This window comes from Coenobita brevimanus, chromosome 31 (genome assembly GCF_032717465.1).
Source record: "Coenobita brevimanus isolate Jiangsu-jjx chromosome 31, ASM3271746v2, whole genome shotgun sequence".
Classification (NCBI taxonomy): domain Eukaryota; kingdom Metazoa; phylum Arthropoda; class Malacostraca; order Decapoda; family Coenobitidae; genus Coenobita; species Coenobita brevimanus.
This window is the reverse complement of record NC_136984.1, coordinates 11,544,425-11,567,680: the sequence shown is the minus strand read 5'-3', so window position 1 is coordinate 11,567,680 and position 23,256 is coordinate 11,544,425. Positions and strand designations below refer to the sequence as shown.

The window sequence follows — 23,256 nt, the reverse complement described above, 5'->3', positions numbered from 1 at the left end:
CAGGTATAAAATGTTTTATGTGTATTGATAGACAGTAGTCATTCGATCTCGACTTAATGACACCTCCCAAACATGCCCCTTCCCCCCCCCCCACCACCACCATCACTTCTCACTGCAGCTCTGAGTCTTCCACAACTCAGAATATGGACAAGTATTTTCTGCCTTACATTACTAGATAAATTTATGTTCTCGAGGACACACACACACACACACACACACACACACACACACACACACACACACACACACACACACACACACACACACACACACACACACACACACACAGGAAGACTTGTCTCATCTTTGCCTCCTATCCCCCGGTCCCCTCCTCCCTCCTTCTACTTGACTGCGCCATCTGCTGGATCGTATATGAATCAGATCCAGATGCATCACTCACACTGTATCAGTGGCTTCAGGTTTAGTAAAGCACAAGGTGAGGGGCACCGGTTTTGTCAGACACTGTACCAACGTGCAAATTGACTCTAGGCAACAACTTCAGGCACACACAGACCCACACTTACATTCACACTTTCACACACCACCATCCTCAATACTACCCACACCGACACTCACAGCCACATGCTCACCAATACACACATTCGCACTCACATTCTCACCTTTACTCACACCCAAACCCTCACCTGCACCCTCCCCCACACCCACACCTGCACTCAAACCCTCACCCAAACCCCCACCCACACCTGCACTCAAACCCTCACCCAAACCCCCACCCACATCTGCACTCATACCCTCACCGAAACTCCCACGCACATCCACAGCCACACTCATTCACACCCTCAACCTCAGTCACACCCCATACATCTCTCTCAACATTACCCAAACCCACACCCACAGTCACAACTATACCCACACCCACACCCACAGTCACAACTATACCCACACCCACACCCTCACCCATATCCCCATCCTCACCAGCACCCACGCTCACACCCACACCCACATCCATCTCTTTTCCACAGCACCTAATGAGTGCGAACACAGGCATGTACAATTTAATTTTTCATGTTTCACTTCCCGGTGGGCTGTGTCCAAAGTGTGACAGGGTCTTGAAGTACTGCATTCTAAACACCATTTCCAGATATACCGATTATATGCTTATACTACAAATAGACAATTTACATGTATGACCTTGACGTTTTTTGGTCACTGTGACTTGGGGTTGGCGTAAGTGTATCGAGCACTAATACATGGAGACACTGTCAGCTTGAAAGGAACCATTTGACACCTCAATAGTCAAATTCGGTCAATAATTACAACCAGTATATCGCCAATGAACAATCGTATACAGACGGTAAACTATCATCCTTGCTCAGCCGCCCAAGTCCCACGAGTTACTCATTGGGAATGCACAGCACTTTTATTTTGTGTGATGTTTGCAATCAAAATACTGCATCAAATTGTGTTGGAATGTCGATAGGCACACAATAATTCAGTACTGGAAGGTATGTTTTGTGATCCCCACTCGTTAAGTGAAGCTTGAATTCTGTTGTCAGGATACAAGTCTGGAGTGAGAGATTGGAAACGTGTTATTTGAAAGCAACATGTGGAGTTATGAGGACAGACAGGCAGACATGTCAGAAAGTGAAAGTGCGTTGTTATGTTGACGTGAATGTGCTGAATAGTGTTTAATCAATTGAAATGACGTACCATCTGGAGAGAATGGAGAACTGGTGATGAACAAGAGTCTGTACTGAAGAGACGTGGAGAGAATGAGGGTGAGGTGAAGACCAAAGATGATATGAAAAGGTGGAATGGAGAGGTATATGAGTGAGGATAGTGTGACATGGAGAGAGGGTGACACTGGAGGGACTCGTTTATGGCCACGTCTTTCGGGATTAAGGCGTCTGGCTATAAAGAAATAGTTATAAAGATGAGGTTCTAGGATAAGAGTGAATGACCATTATGGAGTAAAACCTGCGGACAATATGCAAAGGGCTGTACTGTGAGATCAATTAAAGGTTTCGTAACGCCTTTTTTTCAATATCCTCTTGTATGCCGTCGATACAATCTATTTCGATATTAGAATGATTAATTATAATTTTTATAAAGACAAGAAAAGGACGTAACAAACAGAATATGTCGTCTACGGAGAAGTGCTATGAAGTCTCTTGTGCCAATAGGAATAGGACTGTCTTCAAAGCAGAACACCCCTTATTTGTCATATACGCTTTGTCTAAGGGCTTCTGATAATCACACTGGAGAGTGCAGACCAAATGTCATTTGCCAGAGATTTAACGTGCATCTACAAAACTATCCCCAGACTCTGTCACTGACTCTTAGCTAGGTAAAATAGACAAGAATAGACTACCATAGTTGTCCGAGCCGTGAGCTGGCTGATGGTGACAGTATTAATACTCTCAGCTGGATATAATGTCCTGGAACAATTTGCGGAAATGAGTTCCTACACCCCATGTGGTAAGCTGTCTCTCAAACTGGCAACATCTCAGTAGTACCCTGACTGTCTATGAATGAATGGTGTTGGTGGTGTAGCGACGAATGTGACTGGTGGAGACGCTTGCTGTAGGTTATAAAAGTTATGTTCGTTATCAGTAGGTGCTCGAATATTGCATGATCCTAAGTAATGAATATTAAACTATGATGTCAGTACACAATAATAAAAACTGCATAAAGGGTGTAGTATTTATTCTGCTGGATCCGTTCCTCCACTGATTGTCACACATCAGCCATCCACGTGTGCATACTGGCTGTAGTAGTTTTAATACAAGGATGTAAGAAATGATGACCTCTTCAAACCATCAGCGCAAAAGTGATCAAATCTTTGCTGTCACTTTACCCAAAGCCTTGTCAAAAAATAAAATAACATAAAATCAGGAGTAAGGCGTCTGTATCTAATACTGCATGGAATATGTAAGGTGCTGCTTCACAACAGTGGTGGTTTGACCCTTTATTTGAATCTACCAGAGCAATGTGAAGCCAAGGTAGCAGAAGTTGTCAGACACCACTGCAAAAGTAAAGTTAAGAATTACAGTACTGTACTGACGATTATATATTTCAGGAAGTATACAGATGTATATATTTATGTATGTTATATATGTACACTTGGGGACAGGTTTTCCTGGTACACCTCGCTATGAGTGAACGAATCCTGGCGTACCCTTACTGCACGGCGTATACCTGTGTCTAGCCCCGCCCTCAAACCCCCTACCTCCCTCGCCACCCCTACCAAATGCCCACCACGACACACCGTCGATCTCGATACCGAATTAGTTTGTTTCGATGCATAACCGATGATGTGAGTACGAAGGATGTTTTTATAGGTATGGGAATGTCATACAGGTGTTGGATACATAATGGTGCTAAATGACTACTGCGTCCATTCATGCAGTAACACCAATGAAGAAGAATCCACGAGCGCAGTTTCCGAGCTCCTTGAAGCAATGAGTCAGTCATCACATTACCAATATAGTGACAGTAACAGGAGCAGTAATGATGTTAGTATCACAATATATACTTTCATACAGTATATAATTAACCTGTATTAATGTATCCTAGAATGGAGGAAATAATTATACATGAAGCTAAGTTACTGTTGTATTTAGCTCCAGAGTCCACACAGACGCCACAATACACACAAGACACTTGGGGTGTGGGTTATAATAACGCTATTACAGGTATTAGCATATGCGATTATCTTGGAAGACTGTTGGTAAGAAGGACCTATCGATTTACATATGAAAGGAATCGTGGATATAACAACACTTTTTGAAATTTATGTTTATTCCAAACAAAATATAGTCAATGACGACTAGAGGTGATAAAAACAAGTAAATGTTTAGGTAAAGAACATATTCCCATAAAAATATTTACAATTCCACTAATACTTTCACCACCCTGATAACATGCTTTTGTAAATTAAGTTTAGTACAGAAAGAAAAATATCAGTGATCACTAGAGAGAAGAAAGTATATTTATGGCAACGTAATTACTTACTTAAAACATATATTGCCATATACAGTATTTTACTAATACCTAGACCACCCTCCTTGTCTTTCAGTAACACTCTGCAGTCTTTCAGGTAAAGAATTTACTAGGACGCGGATCTGTTCAGGATTACGTCTGCTAACTTCCCAATGGGCATTGATTTCCTGCATGAGTTGCTGGGGTGTTCTCTCTTGCCCCATTTTCCAGGTGTTCACCATTTGGGCCCACACATGCTCAATCACATTCATGTCCGCCCCTTTGCTCGGCCATTCAAGAAGGTGAAGGTTATCCTGTACTTCAAACCATTCTTGAACAACACGAGCCATATGAATGGGACATCGGTCATGCATGAACAGGATAGGCCCCGCTGGGAAAGGGAAATTCCTCTGTCTAAGAGAAGGCAAGGAGGTATGCAACAGCTCAACATACTTTGCTGCTGTAAACCTCCCCTCAATGCGGAACACATCACCCATGCCATGCAACGACACCCAGCCCCACACATTACAGGTGACGTGACCGGATCGAGCCACCTCAATGATGTTGCGGGGGTCGTATCTGAATGAGAAAACATATTTGTTTCTATATTGATAAGGCAGTATATTTTATGATGCACTTGTTATTAACGTCAAAGGCATATTTATTGTTAACTACTGTAAGAACAGTATTTATGCCTTGATCTTTAACAATATGTGCATCACTTCCACAAGATAATAATAACGAATGAACACGGAATTAAACTATAATGAAATGCAGACATACGTTAACAATAATTATGAATATCATACCGTGTACTGTTTCTCCGCCAACAATGCATCCTGCCATGTGTAGTGGAAGAGAAACATTTCTCATCAGTAAAGATGATGAGGCCTCAATACTCCATGCCCTTTTCAGCGTGACGTTGAGCAAACGCAAGCATTCCTGCCTTGTGCTGCTCCGTCAACAGCTCCTTTTTCGCTGGAGTTCTGTGGTGAATCCCCACACCGTGAAGTCTGCGTCGTACCGTTCTCGCCGAAACCTCCAGCCTAAGGTCATCACGAATGGCCACCACATCAGTCAAGGGCTGAGCTTCAGCCGCCGCGACAGTGAGATCGTCCTCTACCGGGGTTGTTTTCCGTGGACCCCCTGGCCTAGCTAGAATCCATAAAACTGAAATCCTTAGACATTTAGTATGCCAGTGAACACTTTCATCTCTATAGTCCTACAAATATTAATGTAGTAATTAGCCACTGACACAGCAAAATTAGTATGTGCTTCATTTTAGTTAATAAATATAAAGAAAACTACATATTATGTTTTCATTTCACAGTCGCATTAATTCACAGCTTACCCATGTCGGCTAAGTTGCCACTCTCCTCCCACCTCTTTATCCACTTGGCAACTGTGGTGGGGGACACACCAACTTCCCTAGCGATGGCTCGTACTGAGAGACCATTGTCACGCAGAGTGACAATGCAACCTCGCAGCACCAGATCGTTCTCTCTGCGATTCATCACGAGTGGCGTAGACGTGTAAGCTTTCTCAGTTACCACAGTGACCACAACACCTCCGAAACCCAGGTGTTTGTGGGTCGGGCAGAATATGATAATACCCAGCTTCATGTGATTATATTGTGATACTTCACTACAGGGTACTTACTGTGTAAAATATAGATAGGCATTTTTGGCATGCTAACATCATTACTGCTCCGGTTACTGTCACTATATTGGTAATTTGATGACTGACTCATTGCTTCAAGGAGCTCGGAAACTGCGCTCGTGGATTCTTCTTCATTGGTGTTACTGCATGAATGGACGCAGTAGTCATTTAGCACCATTATGTATCCAACACCCGTATGACATTCCCATACCTATAAAAACATCCTTCGTACTCACATCATCGGTTATGCATCGAAACAAACTAATTCGGTATCGAGATCGACGGTGTGTCGTGGTGGGCATTTGGTGGGGGTGGCCAGGGAGGTAGGGGGTTTGAGGGCGGGGCTAGACACAGGTACACGCCGTGCAGTAAGGGTACGCCAGGATTCGTTCACTCATAGCAAGGTGTACCAGGAAAACCTGTCCCCAAGTGTGCAGTATTTTACCATTATTTAGTTCATTCATCAGATGAATCATCTACAGTGTCCAGAGCATACTGACAGTAATAGTTAACATCAGCTGATTCAAACCCGTGAGAAATACTGAATACATGTGAAAAGAATTCAAACAATAGGTTATGTATTATGTCAGTTTGGGACAATTTCACTTTAAACACTCACCGTTGTCAGTTGATCCAGTTCAACACTTGTGGACCCGCAGTCCGTCAAGGCATTCCGAAGCATTGACAAGTAGACGGTGGGGAGGGGGGCGAGAGGTGGTGGGTGCTGGTGGGGGAGGGGATGATTGTAAAGGGCTGACGACGGAGGGAGGGGGGATCAAATTTGCAACTGGTTATTTTGAGGATGATGGTTGTTAAGGTTTGCGGGTATTTGGTGGTGTGTTTCGAAACGTTAGGTTGTCACGTCCACCGTGCCTGACCGAATCGTAAACAGGAATGGTGGTGGATTGGTAAGTCAGACATTGCACCATTCACAACGGACACACATTACCACACCTCAGGGTCAAGCATGAATTCTCAGGAAGACAAACTTTGCCGACGAGGGATGACAGTGGGTCTGAGAGGAGCCGGCATATCCACTGCATGCATTGCAAGACAGCTGGACCTAACTAAGATAACTGTGAGACTGGTGCCGAAGGTGGGACGAGTATGGAAATCTGAAGGACAATCCACGTTTTGGCGGGCCCAGGAAGACCACTCCGGAGGAGGATAGTCGAATCATGAAAAGTAACAGCCAGTTTCTCCCAGAGAAATGCAGTTGCTATGAGAGAGCATTTGCAACTGTATGTTTGTGCAAGAACAGTGTGAAGCGGGCTGCACAATTCAGGAATTCATCACAGAACCCCAGCATTGATGGAAAAGCTAGATCATGATCATCGGGAAACAAGACTGGCGTTTGCCCAGCAACAGGTCAAGAACAGTCTTGACCATTGGGGCCATGTGATCCTCAGCAACGGAAAAAAACCCATGCATCATAATCGCACGGTCGTCTGCGCTGCCGACGACATGACACCACGAGGCACGATGCCCGAAACATATACGAGGACCCCAGAAGCAGGCATGTCACCTGTAACGTATGGAGGTGAATCCACCTTTATGGAGTGGGCGAGTTAATGGAGATATATTGACGTTTCACGGCTGACCAGTATTCTGAGATTCTGGAGGAGGTGATGATGGCCTCTCTACCCGTCTATGCACTCCCCTATCCCGCGTGGATAATAATTAAGCAGGTATGTATACAGCATTATGGTATTGCTGTCCATCATTGTTACATCACAACCATTCATGAGTCATATTCATAATGTAGAATAATGTTTAAATTCAGAAACCATGTACTTCGTTCGTCATGTAACTGTTAATGTGTTGGGTTAGTCTAGCTTATAATATTAATGTAACTGAAGCACTATCACAAGAAAACATGTATACATTATAATGGATAAGTATGGATTATCTAGTGCCGTAATGGAAGCACTTCATACGAAAAAAATGTGATATAATCTATCACTGTGTTCCATTAGGGGACGCAACTAATGTGTGTTCTTACCTAATTCTTCTTACCTAATTGTATCTTTACAGGAATGAGTCAAGCTCGTACTGTCCCGTGTCTTAAACCATATTTATCGTATATATCCTTAAATTTGTAAATTGTTTTGGCACACACTATTTCATTCGGTAGTGCATTCCACTGATCAATTGCTCTGTTTGGGAAACTGAATTTCCTTACGTCTTTATCACCTCTCTTCTTATGCAGTTTTTTGCAGTGTCCTCTTGCTGATGCTTCCCCATATGTTAAGTAATCATTTATGTCTATTTTCTCCTTCCCTGATATGCATTTATATAGCATTATCATGTCACCTCTTTTCCTTCTCTCCTGTAGTGTTGGTAGAATCAGTTTATTTAGTCTTTCTTCGTAGCTTAGATCCCTTAAGCTGGGTATCCATCTTGTAGCGGCCCTTTGAACTTTTTCAATCTTGTCTGTTTCTTGAGATGAGGACTCCAGACTACTGATGCATACTCCAGGGTTGGTCTGATGAATGATGTTATTATCCTTCTTAGCATGTCTTCATTTATGTATGTGAATGCTATTCTCATATTTGCAAGCAGTGTATACATGTTCCGTACCTTCTCACTGATGTGGTCAGGTGGAGATAGTCTGTTATTGATAATCACACCTAGGTCCTTCTCTCTTTCTGATGTATGTAGGGTTTTATTTCCTAATGTATAATCCCAATCATGTCTTTTTCCACTTTTACCAAACTTGATTACATGACACTTGTCCACATTGAATTCCATTTGCCATGTATTACTCCATTCATGAAGTTTATTTAATTCTTCTTGTAGCTCTTTACAAGTGTCTGTGTTAGTAATTCTCCTTTGTATTTTTGCATCATCTGCAAACATATTTAGATAGCTTTCATTTCCGGTGTTATTGTTTATATCATTTATATACACTAAAAACATGATTTGTGCCAGCACTGAACCCTGTGGTACTCCACTAGTCACTTCTTTCCACGATGAGTAGTTTCCCCTTAGTACTGTTCTCATTTCTCTTTTCTGGAGAAAATCTTGCATCCAACAAAACGTTTGCCTCGAATTCCTCCTTGATGGTACAGTTTCCATAAAAGTCTTTGGTGTGGTACTGTGTCAAATTCTTTCTTGAAATATAAATAGATACTGTCCACCCATCCCTCTCTTTCCTGTATTGTGTCTGTTACTCTGTCATAGTATCTCAACAGATTAGTAACACATGATTTTCCCTTTCTGAAACCAAACTGTCTTTCTGTTATCATATTGTTTTCTTCTAGATGATTTAACCAAGCTTTTCTTATAAACTTTTCTAATACCTTGCTTACAACACTGGTCAGTGATACTGGTCGGTAGTTGAGTGGATTTTGTCTATTCCCTTTCTTGAATAAGGGGACAATATTTGCTTTCTTCCAAATATCAGGTAGTTTACCTTGACTCAAGGATTTCTTGAAAATTAAAAATAATGGTTTAGTTAACTCCTTTGCACATTCTCGTAGCACCCAACATGAAATTTCATCAGGACCATTTGCTTTTCCTCTGTCTAATTTACTTAACTCCTCCTGTATTACTTTTTCTGATATTTGTTTATCTGGTAGTATGTGTGGACATGCATGTTCCACATAATCCCTCTTAAAATTTTTTTCTTCTGTAAAAACTGATTGGAAATTCTTATTTAGTGCTTCACAAATATCTTTCTCTTGTGTATAGGTGATTCCCTCGTCCGTAATGGATTGTATTATATCTTTTACTTTGGTTTTGCTTCTGATGTAGCTGTAAAATAGCTTCGGTTGATCACTACTTTTTTTTTATTATATCCTCCTCAAACTGTTTTTGGGCTTCCCTCCTTATTCTTGTATAATCGTTTCTTGCCTGTTTGTATTTATTATATGCCCTTTCACTATTGTGTCTTCTGTATCTATTCCACAACAAATCTCTTCTTTCTTTTGATTTTTTACATTCTGTATTGAACCATTTCTGTATTTTCTTATCTGCTTCTTTGTGCTGTGGGATGTACTTCTGGACTCCTATTTCATAAAATTCACAGAGTTTTTTATATACAGCATTTAAATCTTGTCCTCTAAGCTCCTTTTCCCAATCAGCTTCTAAGAAACACTTCTTTAGGTCTTGATAATTTCCCTTTTTATAGTTTAGGCTCTTTTTGTAACTTTCATTGCTTTTAACTATGTCATATGCTATCCTGAAGTTGCAGTTTAGTACTGCATGATCGCTTTTGCCGAGTGGAGGGTGATATATTAACCTGTCAATATCATTTTCTTGCCTAGTAAATATGAGATCTAGCATTGAAGGTACATCGAGTCCTCTTTTTCTGGTGGTTTCCCTCATATATTGCGTTAGGAAAATCTCTTGCACGAGATCCAGGAGCTTTTGGTCCAAATAGCTCTCTTGGCTAATTATATCTAGAGTATTCCAATTTATATTTGTATTAAAATCTCCAGTTAGTATAATTCTTTCCGATTTCTCTTCCATTTTATGTAGTAATGCTCTTAAACTCTGAATTGTACTCTCTGCCAGGTCCTCATATTCGTCTCTTTCCCATGTGTTTGATCTGGGTGGCATGTACATATTGGCTACAATTACTTTCCCTTCAGATGTGTTGATCTCTACTGCAATCAGTTCTACTTGTGAGGGTATATCTAGTTTTATTTCATTGACTTTTAGATTTTTCTTAGTTAATATTATAATTCCTCCTCCTTTTTTTAAGTTTCTATCTCTTCTCCATATATTGTATTCCTCTAAGTTTAGTATGTCACTGGATATCCTTGGTGTTAATTTTGCTTCAGTTAGGCATATTATATGTGGTTCATTTTCTCTGACATAATCATTCATCTCTAATAATTTAGATACCATTCCATCCACATTTGAGTACATCAACTTTATCATCTTGTTTATATACTTGTCATGACATGGTTCTACTACCTTCCTTCTTTGGTTCTACTACCTTCCTCCTTTTTAATCCCTCCTGTTTATGTACCACTTTCGTACCTGCAATCCTATTACTTTGCAAAAAAATGTGTTCTTCTCCTCTTCTGATCTTCTCTCATTTTTTGTTTTTGCTTCCTCCCTCTTCTCTTTCAGTAAGTCCAGTTCCTCTTGTGTTTGGCATCTTTTTAGCCATAAATTTTTGAACTCCTCTTTTTCCATAAGATTCTTTGCATTTTTTAGTATCTCCTCCACGGTGTTTACACTTTGGAAAGTTGCCTTTAGAGGTCTTGAATTGCTTTTCTCGTATTTCCCTATCCTTTTGTGTTCCTCTATGTATTTTTTTTTTTTTTTTTTTTTTTTTTTAAATAACAGAACGGAGGAAGGAAAAACAAATGGAGAAAAAAAAATAATCCATACACCAGATTACTGGTGTCCTCTGTTCATAAAATATCTGTAAGAAATAGACTTGAACAGTTGTAGGTTGAAATTTGGAGGAAAACAACTCTGGGGAAGCGAGTTCCAGAGAGATGCAGTTCGGGGAATGAAAGAATTCTGATAGGCAGAAGTTCTGCAATGTGGTTGAGTGACATTCCAGTCATGAGCGTTACCAGATGCCCGTGTAGCACGAGGGAAGGCATGGAGAGGTGGCACCATGGACGCAACTTCGTCTGAGCATTTGCCAAAAAAATATCTGTAAAATAATGCAAGGGAGGCAACATTCCTTCTTACTTGCAGGGGAGGTAGTTTATATGTAATGGCAGGGTTGTTAATGATTCTAACAGCTTTATTCTGAATTTTGTCTAGTTGTCTTAATGCAACCTCTCCACAACCATTCCACAAGGGTGAGCAATATTCAAGCTGAGAGCGCACATGACTCTTATAAATTATAGCTAACTGCTCATCGGCGAAGAAGTTACGGACTCTGTACAATAATCCAAGTTTCCTTGAGGCGGTTTTAGCAAAGTGATCTGACATGAGAGGTCCAGCTGAGGGCACTGTTAAGTGAGACACCAAGAATTTCAATACTTTTGGAGATGGGAATATTAGTAGCACTGAAGGTAATGTACGAATCTGGCAATATCTGTCTATTAGTAAACTGTATATATTTAGTTTTACTAGCATTAAAAGAGACAAGGTTGTTTTGTCCCCATTCACTGATTGTAGATAGATCTTGATTTATGGAGATGGCTGTATTGAGTTGAGAGGTAGAGATATTAGACTTTGTAAATGGATGTCTGAGTGTGAATGAACTATGTAGTGTTGAGTCATCTGCATATGAGTGAATGGGATTGTGAGTGACAGATAAGAGATCATTAATATGAACCAGAAATAGGGTTGGCGCCAGAACTGATCCCTGTGGCACGCCGGCGTTAATTGAGTGGAAATTCGAATATACATCATCTACTTTTTACTCTTATTTTCCTGTCACTAAGATAAGAAGAAATCAAAGGAACAAAAGACGTTAGTCCATAGCAAGGGAGTTTGGACAGCAGGGAACGGTGCCATACTCTGTCGAAAGCTTTAGAGACATCAAGAGCTACTGCATGAGTTTCTCCAAAAAGATCAATTGATTGATGGATGGTATGAGTTAAGAGATTGAGTATGTCAATGGTGGATCTTTCGTGGCGAAAACCGTATTGTCTATCATTAATTAAATTGTTGGATTCAAGATGTTTAACAATATGCTTATTAATTAAAGTTTCAAATACCTTACCAAGAGAAGATGTGATAGCTATTGGTCTGTAATTGGAGGGGTCAGACGAACTTCCTTCTTCGGAACTGGGTGGATATTGGCTTCTTTCCATGAATTTGGGAATAAAGAAGTACGTATGCATAGTCTGAATAATTTAGCTAGGACAGAGGCAAGTTCAGGGGAACACTTTTTCAAAACAATTGGCGGAATTCCATCTGGACCTGGAGCTTTGTTGGTAGGTAAATTGTCTAGGATGGATTTTACAAATCTTGTCTGTATTTTAAGTGGGGCAATTTCGGGAGAATCAAGTTCCAGTACTGAGACATTCTGGCTGGTATCATCTATGGTAGAGTTTCTTGCAAAGGTACTAGCAAAGATATCTGCTTTCCCACGTGGGTCATTTGTAATATTGCCATCTGAAGATTTTAGTGGGGGAATGGAAGATGACTTGTTAAAGTTATTATTGAAAGAATTAAGAGTTGACCAGAATATTCTGTTGTCATTAGGGTTGTTAAGTAGTTTTGATGCTTGCTTTTGAAGAAAGTTTGATTTAGATAGATTTAATACAGCTTTTGCATGATTTCTAGCAATTTTTAAATTGGGAGAGTGATTCAGGTGTTTTTGATTTTAAGTAAGAGTTATATGCTAATGACTTTTGGGCTGTTGCTCTGGCACAATTGCCATCAAACCATTTTGGAGAGTTTGATCTTTTAGTGAATTGTTGACTTGGTATGAATAAATCCATACCAGCTAGTATTAAGTCACAAATGTGGGACTGGGTAGAATTGGGATCACTAGAGAAGAAAGACTGCCATGGAACATCAGCAAGATAATTTCTAAATCCAACCCAGTCTGCCCTGTCAAAGTGCCATCTGGTCACCCTGACAGGTTCGGAATGGGGAGATGTAGGAGGATTAACTAATGAGGCTTTGATGAGATTGTGGTCAGAGGATCCAAGTGGTGACAGTACCTCTATCCTGTATTGATCTGGATTATTCGTCAAGAATAAATCCAAGAGATGGGCATTATGGTCAGGATTATCAGGTATTCTGGTTGGTTGCTTTACCAACTGGGTGAGATTAAACGATTCCGCAAACAGCTCGCATTCCAGACCAGCGTCGTCAGTCCGGGCAGAATGCAATAACCATTCAACATTGTGTATGTTAAAATCACCCAAAATGGTAATTTCATTGCCAAGGGCAAGGTCAAGGTTACTCAACTGAGTGGATATGGAATCAAATACACTGGGTTCCGAAGAAGCATTGGGGGAACGATAAACTACACAGATATATTTGGTAATGTTTTGGCAATTTAATTTATATAATGAGTAATCAAAACTGGATGAAGTGAAGTTTAAAATAGTGTCAACTGCATATTGGGATTTGATATAACAGATTTCCTCTGATACTTCTTTCAATAAGCTCATTACATTTGCTATCTCCTTTTTGTCTCTTGAGATCTTGTTTTTTACTTCTTCCTCTTCTATACCAGTGATTACTATAGATTTGTTGATATCTACTGAATCTCTAACTAACTTTGGATTGTTTTGGATTATTCTTTTCACTTCCTTTTTAATGCTTTTTTCTTCCACCCTTGTTTCTAAGTCTTTCTTTACTTTCTCCATTTCAGCATACGTGGTTTCCACATCATTATTGTAGCTTTGCACAGCTTCATTCACCTGTGTTATCTTCTCCTCAATATCACTGCTTTGGTCCATAGACTGCTTACTTGCCTAATTGTCTCTGTATCATTTTTGAACTCTTCCATAATACTCTCGTGGTTGACTACGGTACTTGCCATTTCACTCATTTTCCTCCAAAATGTACTCAATTCCACTGTTAGTTTACATATGTTTGTGTCTTTCTTGTTGACCTCCCTTCCTAGTTTTTCTATTTCTTCCTTTTGCAAGTGCATCTGCTTCTTTATTTCATCAATTTCATTCTGGAAAGCCATCTCCAGTTTGTGTACATGTTCAACCAGTCTATTGTGAGTCTATTGTGTGTGTGTGTGTGTGTGTGTGTGTGTGTGTGTGTGTGTGTGTGTGTGTGGAGAGATGAATGATCGGTTTGGGGACGGGGGATTGGGGGATAAGGGGGCTGGTTGAGGGTGGAGGGGCATGAGGGCATAACGAAGTCCTCCCCCGTTGTCGTCACACTACATGACCTATGCTTTACTGACAAACTGCTAACCTTGCCTTTCCCTCAACATTTCTTCCATACTTTTCTTTCTTATCTCTGCCCGACGTTGGTATCCTCCAGCATTATTTAGATTATTTAAACCTACTGAAAATATGTTTGTGGTCAATATATTGCTGGGTATTCAACTCATTCTGTATTTCAGTTTTTCTTCATTTGCTCCACTACTCAACGGTATTATGACCCAGTCTTCTTTCCAATTTCACAGTTTCGATACAACACATTTCACATTTTGTTCAGTAAGCCTGTAGTAGATGTAGCTGTCAAACAACAATCACTGCAACTATTACCATTTTACATTAGTCTATTTCACTCCATTGCCACACTTCACAGTCGTGTGTCTACACACAGAAATGTAATATTAGTAATGTTTTTCTTTACTTAAAGACAATTACATTTACCCTAAACTGCAAGTCACAATTCATCAACTGCCATTCTCTCTGTCATTACACATCACATTCCATTATTTAGCTCGTATTTTAAGTACTGTGAATACACCGTCGCAGGATAACTGCTGCACACATACTGCGCGGACAGTACAATAAAGGTTTGCTGAGCAGCGCGATACTGAATTCCTCCATTGGCCGAGCAAAGGATGCAACCTCAACGCTACTGAAAACACCTGGGGGAATACCGTAAAATCCTGGGAGCAGGGCCAGGAAAGGAGCCGACAATGCCTCCTCCAGCACACCATGGCAGAGTGGGAACTGTTCTGTCACAACCACTATATTGTTTACAACCACGTCTCATTGATGCCCAGCAGATTACAACCAAAATATAGACCTAATACGTTCTCTTACTGCCATTAATTTTGAGACAGATATTTACAGACATCTGCAAATACACGTGGCAGTATCATTAACATGCTGCGTCCCGGTAATGTATGGATACGTTGCAATGTTTTGTCGTGCTCAGTCCCAATAACATATAAATACGTTTTGCAATTGAGAGGTCCATCATTTGCACATTTTTCAAATTTTTGTGCGTGATTTTTGGCACATATATGCAGGATACCTTCCTCTACCTGCCACAAGGCAGAGACACTGCCTTGCCCCTCATGACCTCCCCCCCCCACACACCATTGTCTCAGCAACTAGCCTGTTACCTGTGACCTGGCCAGCAAAGACATGTCGCACCACGGTACGAAATGCAATGCAAGAGTGATTCCCCAATCGATGACGTTGTGGAGGACAATGATTACGTGTCACCAGAGGAAGAAATGAGCAGAAGTGATGAGGAGGTAACATCGCAAAGGAAGGTGTGGTATGTTGTGGTCAGTGAATGAAATAACGCTTATAGCGCCTACATTATTGTGTGAAAACCAATATATTCTTGTACTACATATAATTTTGTACCTCCAGAGAACACAGTACCAGGTGTTTAAAAGGGTCACCTGTTTAGACCACTTCTAAGCTCAGGTGAGCACTTTTGGGGGCATTTTCCAATGTTTCTCATAAAAAACAGAGGTTTTAGCAAAAAATGTTTTTCGATAACCTGCTGGGATTAGGGAGGGGGGTCAGTGGTGAAAAATCAGTTGGGACGTGACAGGTTAAACACTTCATATGCCAATACACATAAATGCCCACTTGGGGAGGTGAGCTATAGTAAACTGATATTGTTCACACAATTTTAGGCATTTCCAGAATTACTATTATCATACATATGTTCTGTGCAATGCTACGACTGTTAAAATAATCACTGATTTTTGGAAGGAAATGTGTCGTTAAGTTGCACTAACCACATGCCAAAAGGCAAATATCAAAGGTTCCATATTGATCTTACAAATTATGCTACCCCACTGCTCCATTCTCTTGGCAATGCATGTTTTTTATCAATAGTGTATATTATGTGTGCATGCTCTGATTAATCGGTGCCAGGGATCACCTGGTGTAGAATTTTAATATATTACTGTGGATCTTCATAATGAAGTTACAATAGACATCGGGAAGCATCCGTGTCCTGTCAGTCAAAACCATGTTTCACTGGAGCATAGTGTGATAACAATGTATTTACGCAAGTGATACACGGCTCTTCTGACTTAACCATTATAACTGTTTTGACAGCCCAAGGAACGTATAAAACTGTGATATACATTATGACTGGAAGCAGTGGCAAACAGTCATCTTATATTTGGTCAACACCTCTATACCCTGCCAGACCTATCCCATCATCTCTTCCGCCATCAACCCTCACCCCCATTCTGCATCATCCACCCCCACCCCCTGCTACAACTAATGGATGATGTGTTGGACCGTCGAGGTGGACTCGGAGTTCACAAGTGTCAAAGAGGATCAAATGAAAACCTTAGTTGTAATCCATGGAATTCTTCCAAGATTACATCATATAGGTGTGTTTCCAGGAATGTTGTCAAATATAATCTGTCATTTAAATTACTGTTACATATATTCAGTAGTTCTCGGGTCTGGATCAGTCTTCTTAATATTGTTGTCAGTATGCTCCATACAATCGAAATGATCCATTTGTTGTGAAACACTTGACCGTGACGTCTTTCGCTGCTATACTATTTTTATATGATAGTATAGATTACCATGGGATATAAAGATGGATATGTTATCTTATCATTTTGATTTTTATCTTCGTACGTTTCCCATGTAGACTCTTATTATCCACTGCTATTGACATATCTGTTGTTCTGTATCATTTTTTATTTATATACTTTTCGTCATAACAGTACCGTATTTCTTTACTTTTGCCTTGGCGTCTGACAACTTGCTCCACCTTGGTTTCACATCGTTCTGGAAGATTCAGATACGGAGTAGAACCACTACTGCTGTGAAGCAGCACCATATATATTCCACGTAGTAGTAGGAAGGTGCCTTAGTCCTGATTTTACTATTATTTTTTTTTATTGCTAGGTTTTGGGTAACAATAAAGATTTGATCACGTTCATGTTGAAAGAGTGAGGAGTTCATCCTTTCTTACATCCTTGTATTAAAACTACTATCGCTAGTTTGCACGTGTGGATGGCTGATGAGTGATAATGATAGGAGGAACGGACGTTGTACAATAAATACAATACCCTTCAGACAGTTTTATTATTTTCAGCTGACATCATAGTTTAATATTTATTGCCGAATCATGCAACACCCGAACAGTTCCTAATAACGAAAACAACTTTTATGACCTACAGCAAACGTCTTGACCAATCATTTTCGTCTCTGCACCACCAACACCATTCATTCATGGACAATCAGGGTACGACTGAGATGTTGCCAGTTTGAGAGACGGCTTACCACTGGGGATGTAGGGACTCATTTCTGCAACTGCACTAGGTGGAATACAGTACAATAGTAATCCCAGCTTTGATGGGGCTTGGAGGATGCTAGTAACTATTTAGAGCTGTTAGGACTCGCAGTCAGTTAAATCATATTCTTTTCCATTAGCTGTAGTGGAATATTTCGGTTATTGCGGTAATTTTATTTTTTTCCATATTCGTCATTGTAGAAAACCATTTCAGTCAACCCAGGCCATTACGAACTGGAGAGGTCAACTATAGCTTTTATCAGCATTTTCACTCAAAAGATCTCACTTCAACTGAAAAGAATGGAATAGAAAATACGTCAACAGGCTAAAGGAGTTAACCTTCTCATGGTCTGGCTATCACTGAGAATGGGTCAAAGGAGCCTGCAAAAGCTAATTCTGTCATCATCAATACTTTAATGGGGGAGAAAAACTCATCATATTATTTTCATTGAACATCAGAGGAAATATATATGAAAGAGCATCATAGGACCCCCAAGAGAGTACATTTTCTTTTGCTCGCTGTCCACAGGTGCTGATAATCGTTGTGGGAAGTATAGGTCATCTTTCACTTGGCATGGCCCAAACTTGGCCCAACACTCTGGCCTCCCATCTCATGACTGACAACACCACTCTGCTGGGCACACACCTTAACGTATCCAACACTCAGCTCGACTGGATGGGTGAGTGGTGAGGTGAACGTATATACACTCGCCAGCTACAGTTTCTGCTCGTCTCAGTCCCCACCCTTGGCTGAAAGGAAGGCATTACCAGGAGTTTTACACCAAGAAAATGAACAGTTGTTAGTAGTCAGAACTTTTTATAGACTGCATGAGTGTCAGCAGGAACTCTTCGAGCACTGGTTCGAACTATCTCCTTTACACTGGAAAGCAGATCTTCATCGGACCTGAACTGTTGGCTATGAACACTTGTTGAAAACCTAAAGAAAATGTTAGCTACACATGTAGATGGAAAGTTGTTGAATGGTGTGAAGAGTATGTACGATGGTGCAAAGGCTGCAGTGCGTGTGGATGGTGAACTAAGTGAATTTTTCTCTTTGAAGGTTGGGTTGAAACAGGGATGTGTCATGTCTCCATGGTTGGTCAATCTGTACATGGATGGGGTAATAAAAGAGGTACAAGGTAGGGTAGTGGATGTTGGAGTGGCCATGGTGAGAGAGGATAGTGTTTGGAAACTCCCTGTACTGTTGTTTGCAGATGATACTGTGTTGTTGAGTGAAGACGAAGGAGAGCTGCAAGGCTTGGTGGATGAGTTTGGGAGAGTGTGTAAGAAACGGAATCTAAAGGTGAATGTAGGGAAGAGTAAAGTGATGGTCTTTGAGAGAGGTGAAGTCAGTGAATGTACAGCGAGGTTGGATGGTGAGGAATTGGAAAATGTGAGTACGTTTAAGTACTTGGGTAGTGTGATGAGTAAGGATGGAGGTTTGGAGGGTGAAGTGCTTGAAAGGGTACAGCAGGGAAGAAAGGTTGCTGGTTCCTTGAAAGCAGTGATAAGAAACAGGGAAGTGAGCATGGAAGTGAAAAAGTTACTACATGACAGTATTGTGATACCAACTCTAACGTACGGAAGTGAAGCTTGGACGTTGTTGGAAGGACACAAGTCAAGAGTGAGAGCAGTGGAAATGAGTTATTTAAGAGGAGCCTGTGGAGTCACATGGAGAGACAGGCTGACGAATGAGGATATAAAGGAGCGTTGTGGTGTTGATGTGGATGTGATAGGAAGCGTTATGAGGAACACACTGAGGTGGTTTGGCCATGTGGAGAGGATGGAGGGTGAAAGACTGACGAAGAGAGTGTATGTGAGTGAGGTGGAGGGGGAAAGAGGGAGGGGGAGGCCGAGGATGAGATGGAGGGATGGGGTGGAGAGGTATATGAGAGAGGAGGGTGTGAGCTGGGAGCAGAGGAGTGAAATGGCGGGGGACAGGGCGACTTGGAGGCGATTTGTTTGTGGCCACCCCGAACGGGATTGAGGCGTCTGGCAATAGATAGATAGATAGCTACAGTGATGATTGTGAGAATTTTCAAATTAATATTTTTCTTCCAGTTAAGTCACACAAAAAATTCCATTACAATTCTTTGACAGTTCTTCATTCACGATTTATTGTCATTAAGCAATAAAATCTTTGCTGCAGTGATGACTATGAGAAATTCATATTAATATTTTTCATACAGTTAAGGCACAAAAAATTATTTCCATTGATTCTTTGACAGTTCTTCACGCCCGATTCTCTAAATGTCACTAAACAATAGAATTAGTAATCCCGTTGCTCTGATTGCAGAATCGTCTACGCTATTAACGCTAGAATATTTCTGTCAGCTGAATTAAATTACCTGACATTAACTTGATAAATAAAAGTAGGCTACTGTGGATAATGATGCTTTCACCTACAGGCAGCGTCTTCTACGTCACAATGACATCCTTCTTACTATTTGCTGGGGTGATAGTGGCTCGAATTGGTCGTCGTCTGTCACTCCTCTGTAGCTGCCTGCCTCTTGCCCTTGGATGGCTGCTCTTTGCATTTGCCTTCAGCCCCGAGATGATCCTTGCTGGCAGGTCAGTTCTGTTCACCTGTCTGTCACGTGGCGCCTTAACTGCATAGAGGCTGGCCACAGACGCAGAGCCTCCATACAATCATCTCCTTGGCCATCAGCTTGTCCTCCCTCCAACTCACCACCTTTGCAGAAACTTCTCTATTATTCCTAGTGTAACACAGAAGAAACTCACGTTTCTACAATTTTTTAGAACCTTTGCAGATAACCTTCAGAGATATTGCCTGTTAGCAGGCAATTTGTTAAAAAAAATCTTAGTTCCCCATATTATATACACAATTTTGTATGCATGGAGAAAGATCCAAAGGCTGAAAGCTTGCAAAAATATATCTCTAAAGGCAAAAATAAAAAATAAAAATCGATATCAAAAATAACTCGGTTTCTTTTGAGATGACTGGCCACGTCATATTAAGTCTGCAATATTCATATGCTAGGCTTTAGAAAAATATCGACATTAATGGTAAATTAACCACTGTTCTTCCACTAACTGTGCTTATGAATATGAGTTTGGTGACTGATAAATCAGAGGTGAGTCTCATTTCAGTTATGTGAGTTCAAAGCCAGTAACTTAACTGTCTCAGATATGTTTATTTGCAACAAAAGTCTTCTCGCCTCTCCTGTTTATTTCTCCATGGCCTAAGAAAATCAAGGTGGCATACCTGCAGTAACTACCATTGATGACAACGTTTGGTCACCAACAGAGAGAGAGAGAGAGAGAGAGAGAGAGAAGCAGTAAGATGAAATGTCATTAATGTGCCTTGCTTCAGATTCAAGAGGTCTTCCATAGAGTCACATCAGTGTCTTTATTGTCGGTTGGGCTCAGCTCACGACTAGTTTCAGTTATATGAAATTACATTTCAAAATCCAATGGTGAGAGAAGCAGAATAGATGAGAAGACTCTTAATTGCTGGTAACAGAAACGTGAATCCACTTGTGTCCCGCAGGTGTGTGGTGGGAGTAGGAGCATCACTGCTTGTGATTGGTGGGAGGGCCTACATGTCAGAGATCGCTACCACCAATATCCGTGGTTTGGCCATCGCCTTTATGGAACTGATGAAAGGCCTCGGATTAATGATGATGGCTGGTCTGGGAGTGGTCCTTCCTTGGTATCACATCAGCTTTGTCAACATTGGCGTCTTATCCCTCTTCTCCACTGGACTCCTGTTAATTTTTCCGGAGAGCCCAAACTACCTTGCTGTCCATGGAAAGGAAATGGAGGCTTTGTCCATCCTGCGGCGTCTGAGATCTTCCAAGGAAGATGCTGAAGAAGAACTGAGGCAGCTGAAACATTTAAATCAGTGCAGGAATGGTAGTTCAGGATGGGCAGTGCTACTGACCTATGACAACATTAAGAGACTGGCAGTCGTTTGTGGGTTACTGTTCATAAGATCATTTACAGGCACCGAATTAATAAAAGTGAACGTGGCAAGGATGATGCAAAGCTCAGGGGTGCTGCTGGATGCCAATGTCAGTTCATTCATTGTTATGTCAGTGGTTCTCTGCGCTGTTCTGGCCATGACTGGGCTGGTGGACCGACTCGGACGCCGGAGGTGCCTCATTATTTCCCTAGCAGTTATGGCAGTGGTTTACTCTGTGCTGGGGGCCATAACATACTTGATTCCACCTCCAGTCCTTACAGATCTTGACACCGCTATACCACCAGTTAACATCTCACACACTGTCTATGAAACCAACATCAAGTAAGTTGAATTCTCAGGCAACTTGCACTATGCATGCACATAATACCTGATGTTTTTAATTAATTCACCCTGACACTCACTGTTAATTGCAGTTTAAAAAATAAGATGTTGCTGGCCAAGGAAAAAAGTAACACTGGGACATAGATTAATGTACAGCATTTTTTCACAGCCTATATACTGTTATGAAAACTTGTAAGATTTTAACCCACTGGACACCAACACATAGTTGCCTTATCACTTAGCTATTTACAGTCGTAGATTTAAGTTCTCTGACTCACCTTAGTACGATTTTCAGCCACAGATGAAGCTTTAATCGTTTCTCGGGAAGGAGGGTGGAGTCAGTAAGGAGGAGACGCGTGAAGGAGGAGGTTAGGGTGGGTTAGTGGGCGAAGCGCCAGCTCTCAGATTCATTGCTTCGGGAAGGTGTGTGTGTCAACTGCAACGCAACAAATGACGCGAAGACAAATGATAAGGAAATAATAAATTGAGGCAGTGTCACTTAATAATGAACAATTATTTATATTCAAATCCTATGTCACCATGCATATACAGTATATCTACTATTTTGCTTACAAAGAACTTTGTTTTTCATTGTGAATCTCTTGTATGATAAACACTCGATTCGAAAGCAGTCTAGTTAATATTAGATCTCTCTCTCTCTCTCTCTCTCTCTCTCTCTCTCTCTCTCTCTCTCTCTCTCTCTCTCTCTCTCTCTCTCTCTCTCTCTCTCTCTCTCTCTCTCTCTCAGTCCACACTGAGCCTTGGCGAGGTGCGGACGTCTCTGCCTGCCTCTCTTAGTCAGACCTCATTTTGGCATTCGAAGCAGAGAATGCAGGGGGTTCGGGAGGGGCCCCCTTACCACTACCTCCCATGCCTAATTCGTTGACGACCTCTGAACCGCTCTTGATGAACACTTACCAACTACATCAACTATGCCTACCGACTACCATACTAGACCCGCCGTCACTGTCTCAGTTGCTTCCCCTGTATCCAACCCTTCCAACATGCCACTCTACAACCTTACGAACCCTTCTCTGCCTCGACACCGAGCTCCTCTGTTTCAAATCTCCACCACCCAAAGTCCACTGCTACTGTTTTTTCCTCACGCATTCGTCCTTCCATTTTATCTAAAACCATTCATTCATTTTTCGTTATTTGACCCCCAGAACTGGACCAAATATTTCACCATTCCCCCTCATGCTCCTCTAGCTTTAGATGATTTGGAGTTCCATCTACTTTTACTCCATCATGTTGGGAAGGATGTGACATTTCGTTCCCTACGTGATGGGTCTCGTATAGTTACTGTT

General features: G+C 41.1%; 1 protein-coding gene across 1 annotated transcript; it reads left to right on the top strand.

Moving 5' to 3' along the window:
- The first annotated feature begins 6,568 nt into the window (after positions 1-6,568).
- LOC145395505 (facilitated trehalose transporter Tret1-like) lies at positions 6,569-21,953 on the top strand. The gene is made up of 4 exons (XM_080269112.1): positions 6,569-6,697; positions 18,212-18,362; positions 20,091-20,253; positions 21,194-21,953. The coding sequence occupies exons 1-4, from the start codon at positions 6,569-6,571 to the stop codon at positions 21,951-21,953; spliced, it is 1,203 nt and encodes a 400-aa protein (XP_080125238.1).
- Positions 21,954-23,256: the final 1,303 nt, after the last annotated feature.

Coding starts and splice junctions, on each gene's coding strand:
- LOC145395505 (XM_080269112.1), top strand. CDS start 6,569: ATGAATTCTCAGGAAGACAAACTTTGCCGACGAGGGATGACAGTGGGT. Junction 6,698..18,211: donor CTGTGAGACTGGTGCCGAAG/GTGGGACGAGTA, acceptor CGCTGTCCACAG/GTGCTGATAATCGTTGTGGG. Junction 18,363..20,090: donor CACTCAGCTCGACTGGATGG/GTGAGTGGTGAG, acceptor TTTCACCTACAG/GCAGCGTCTTCTACGTCACA.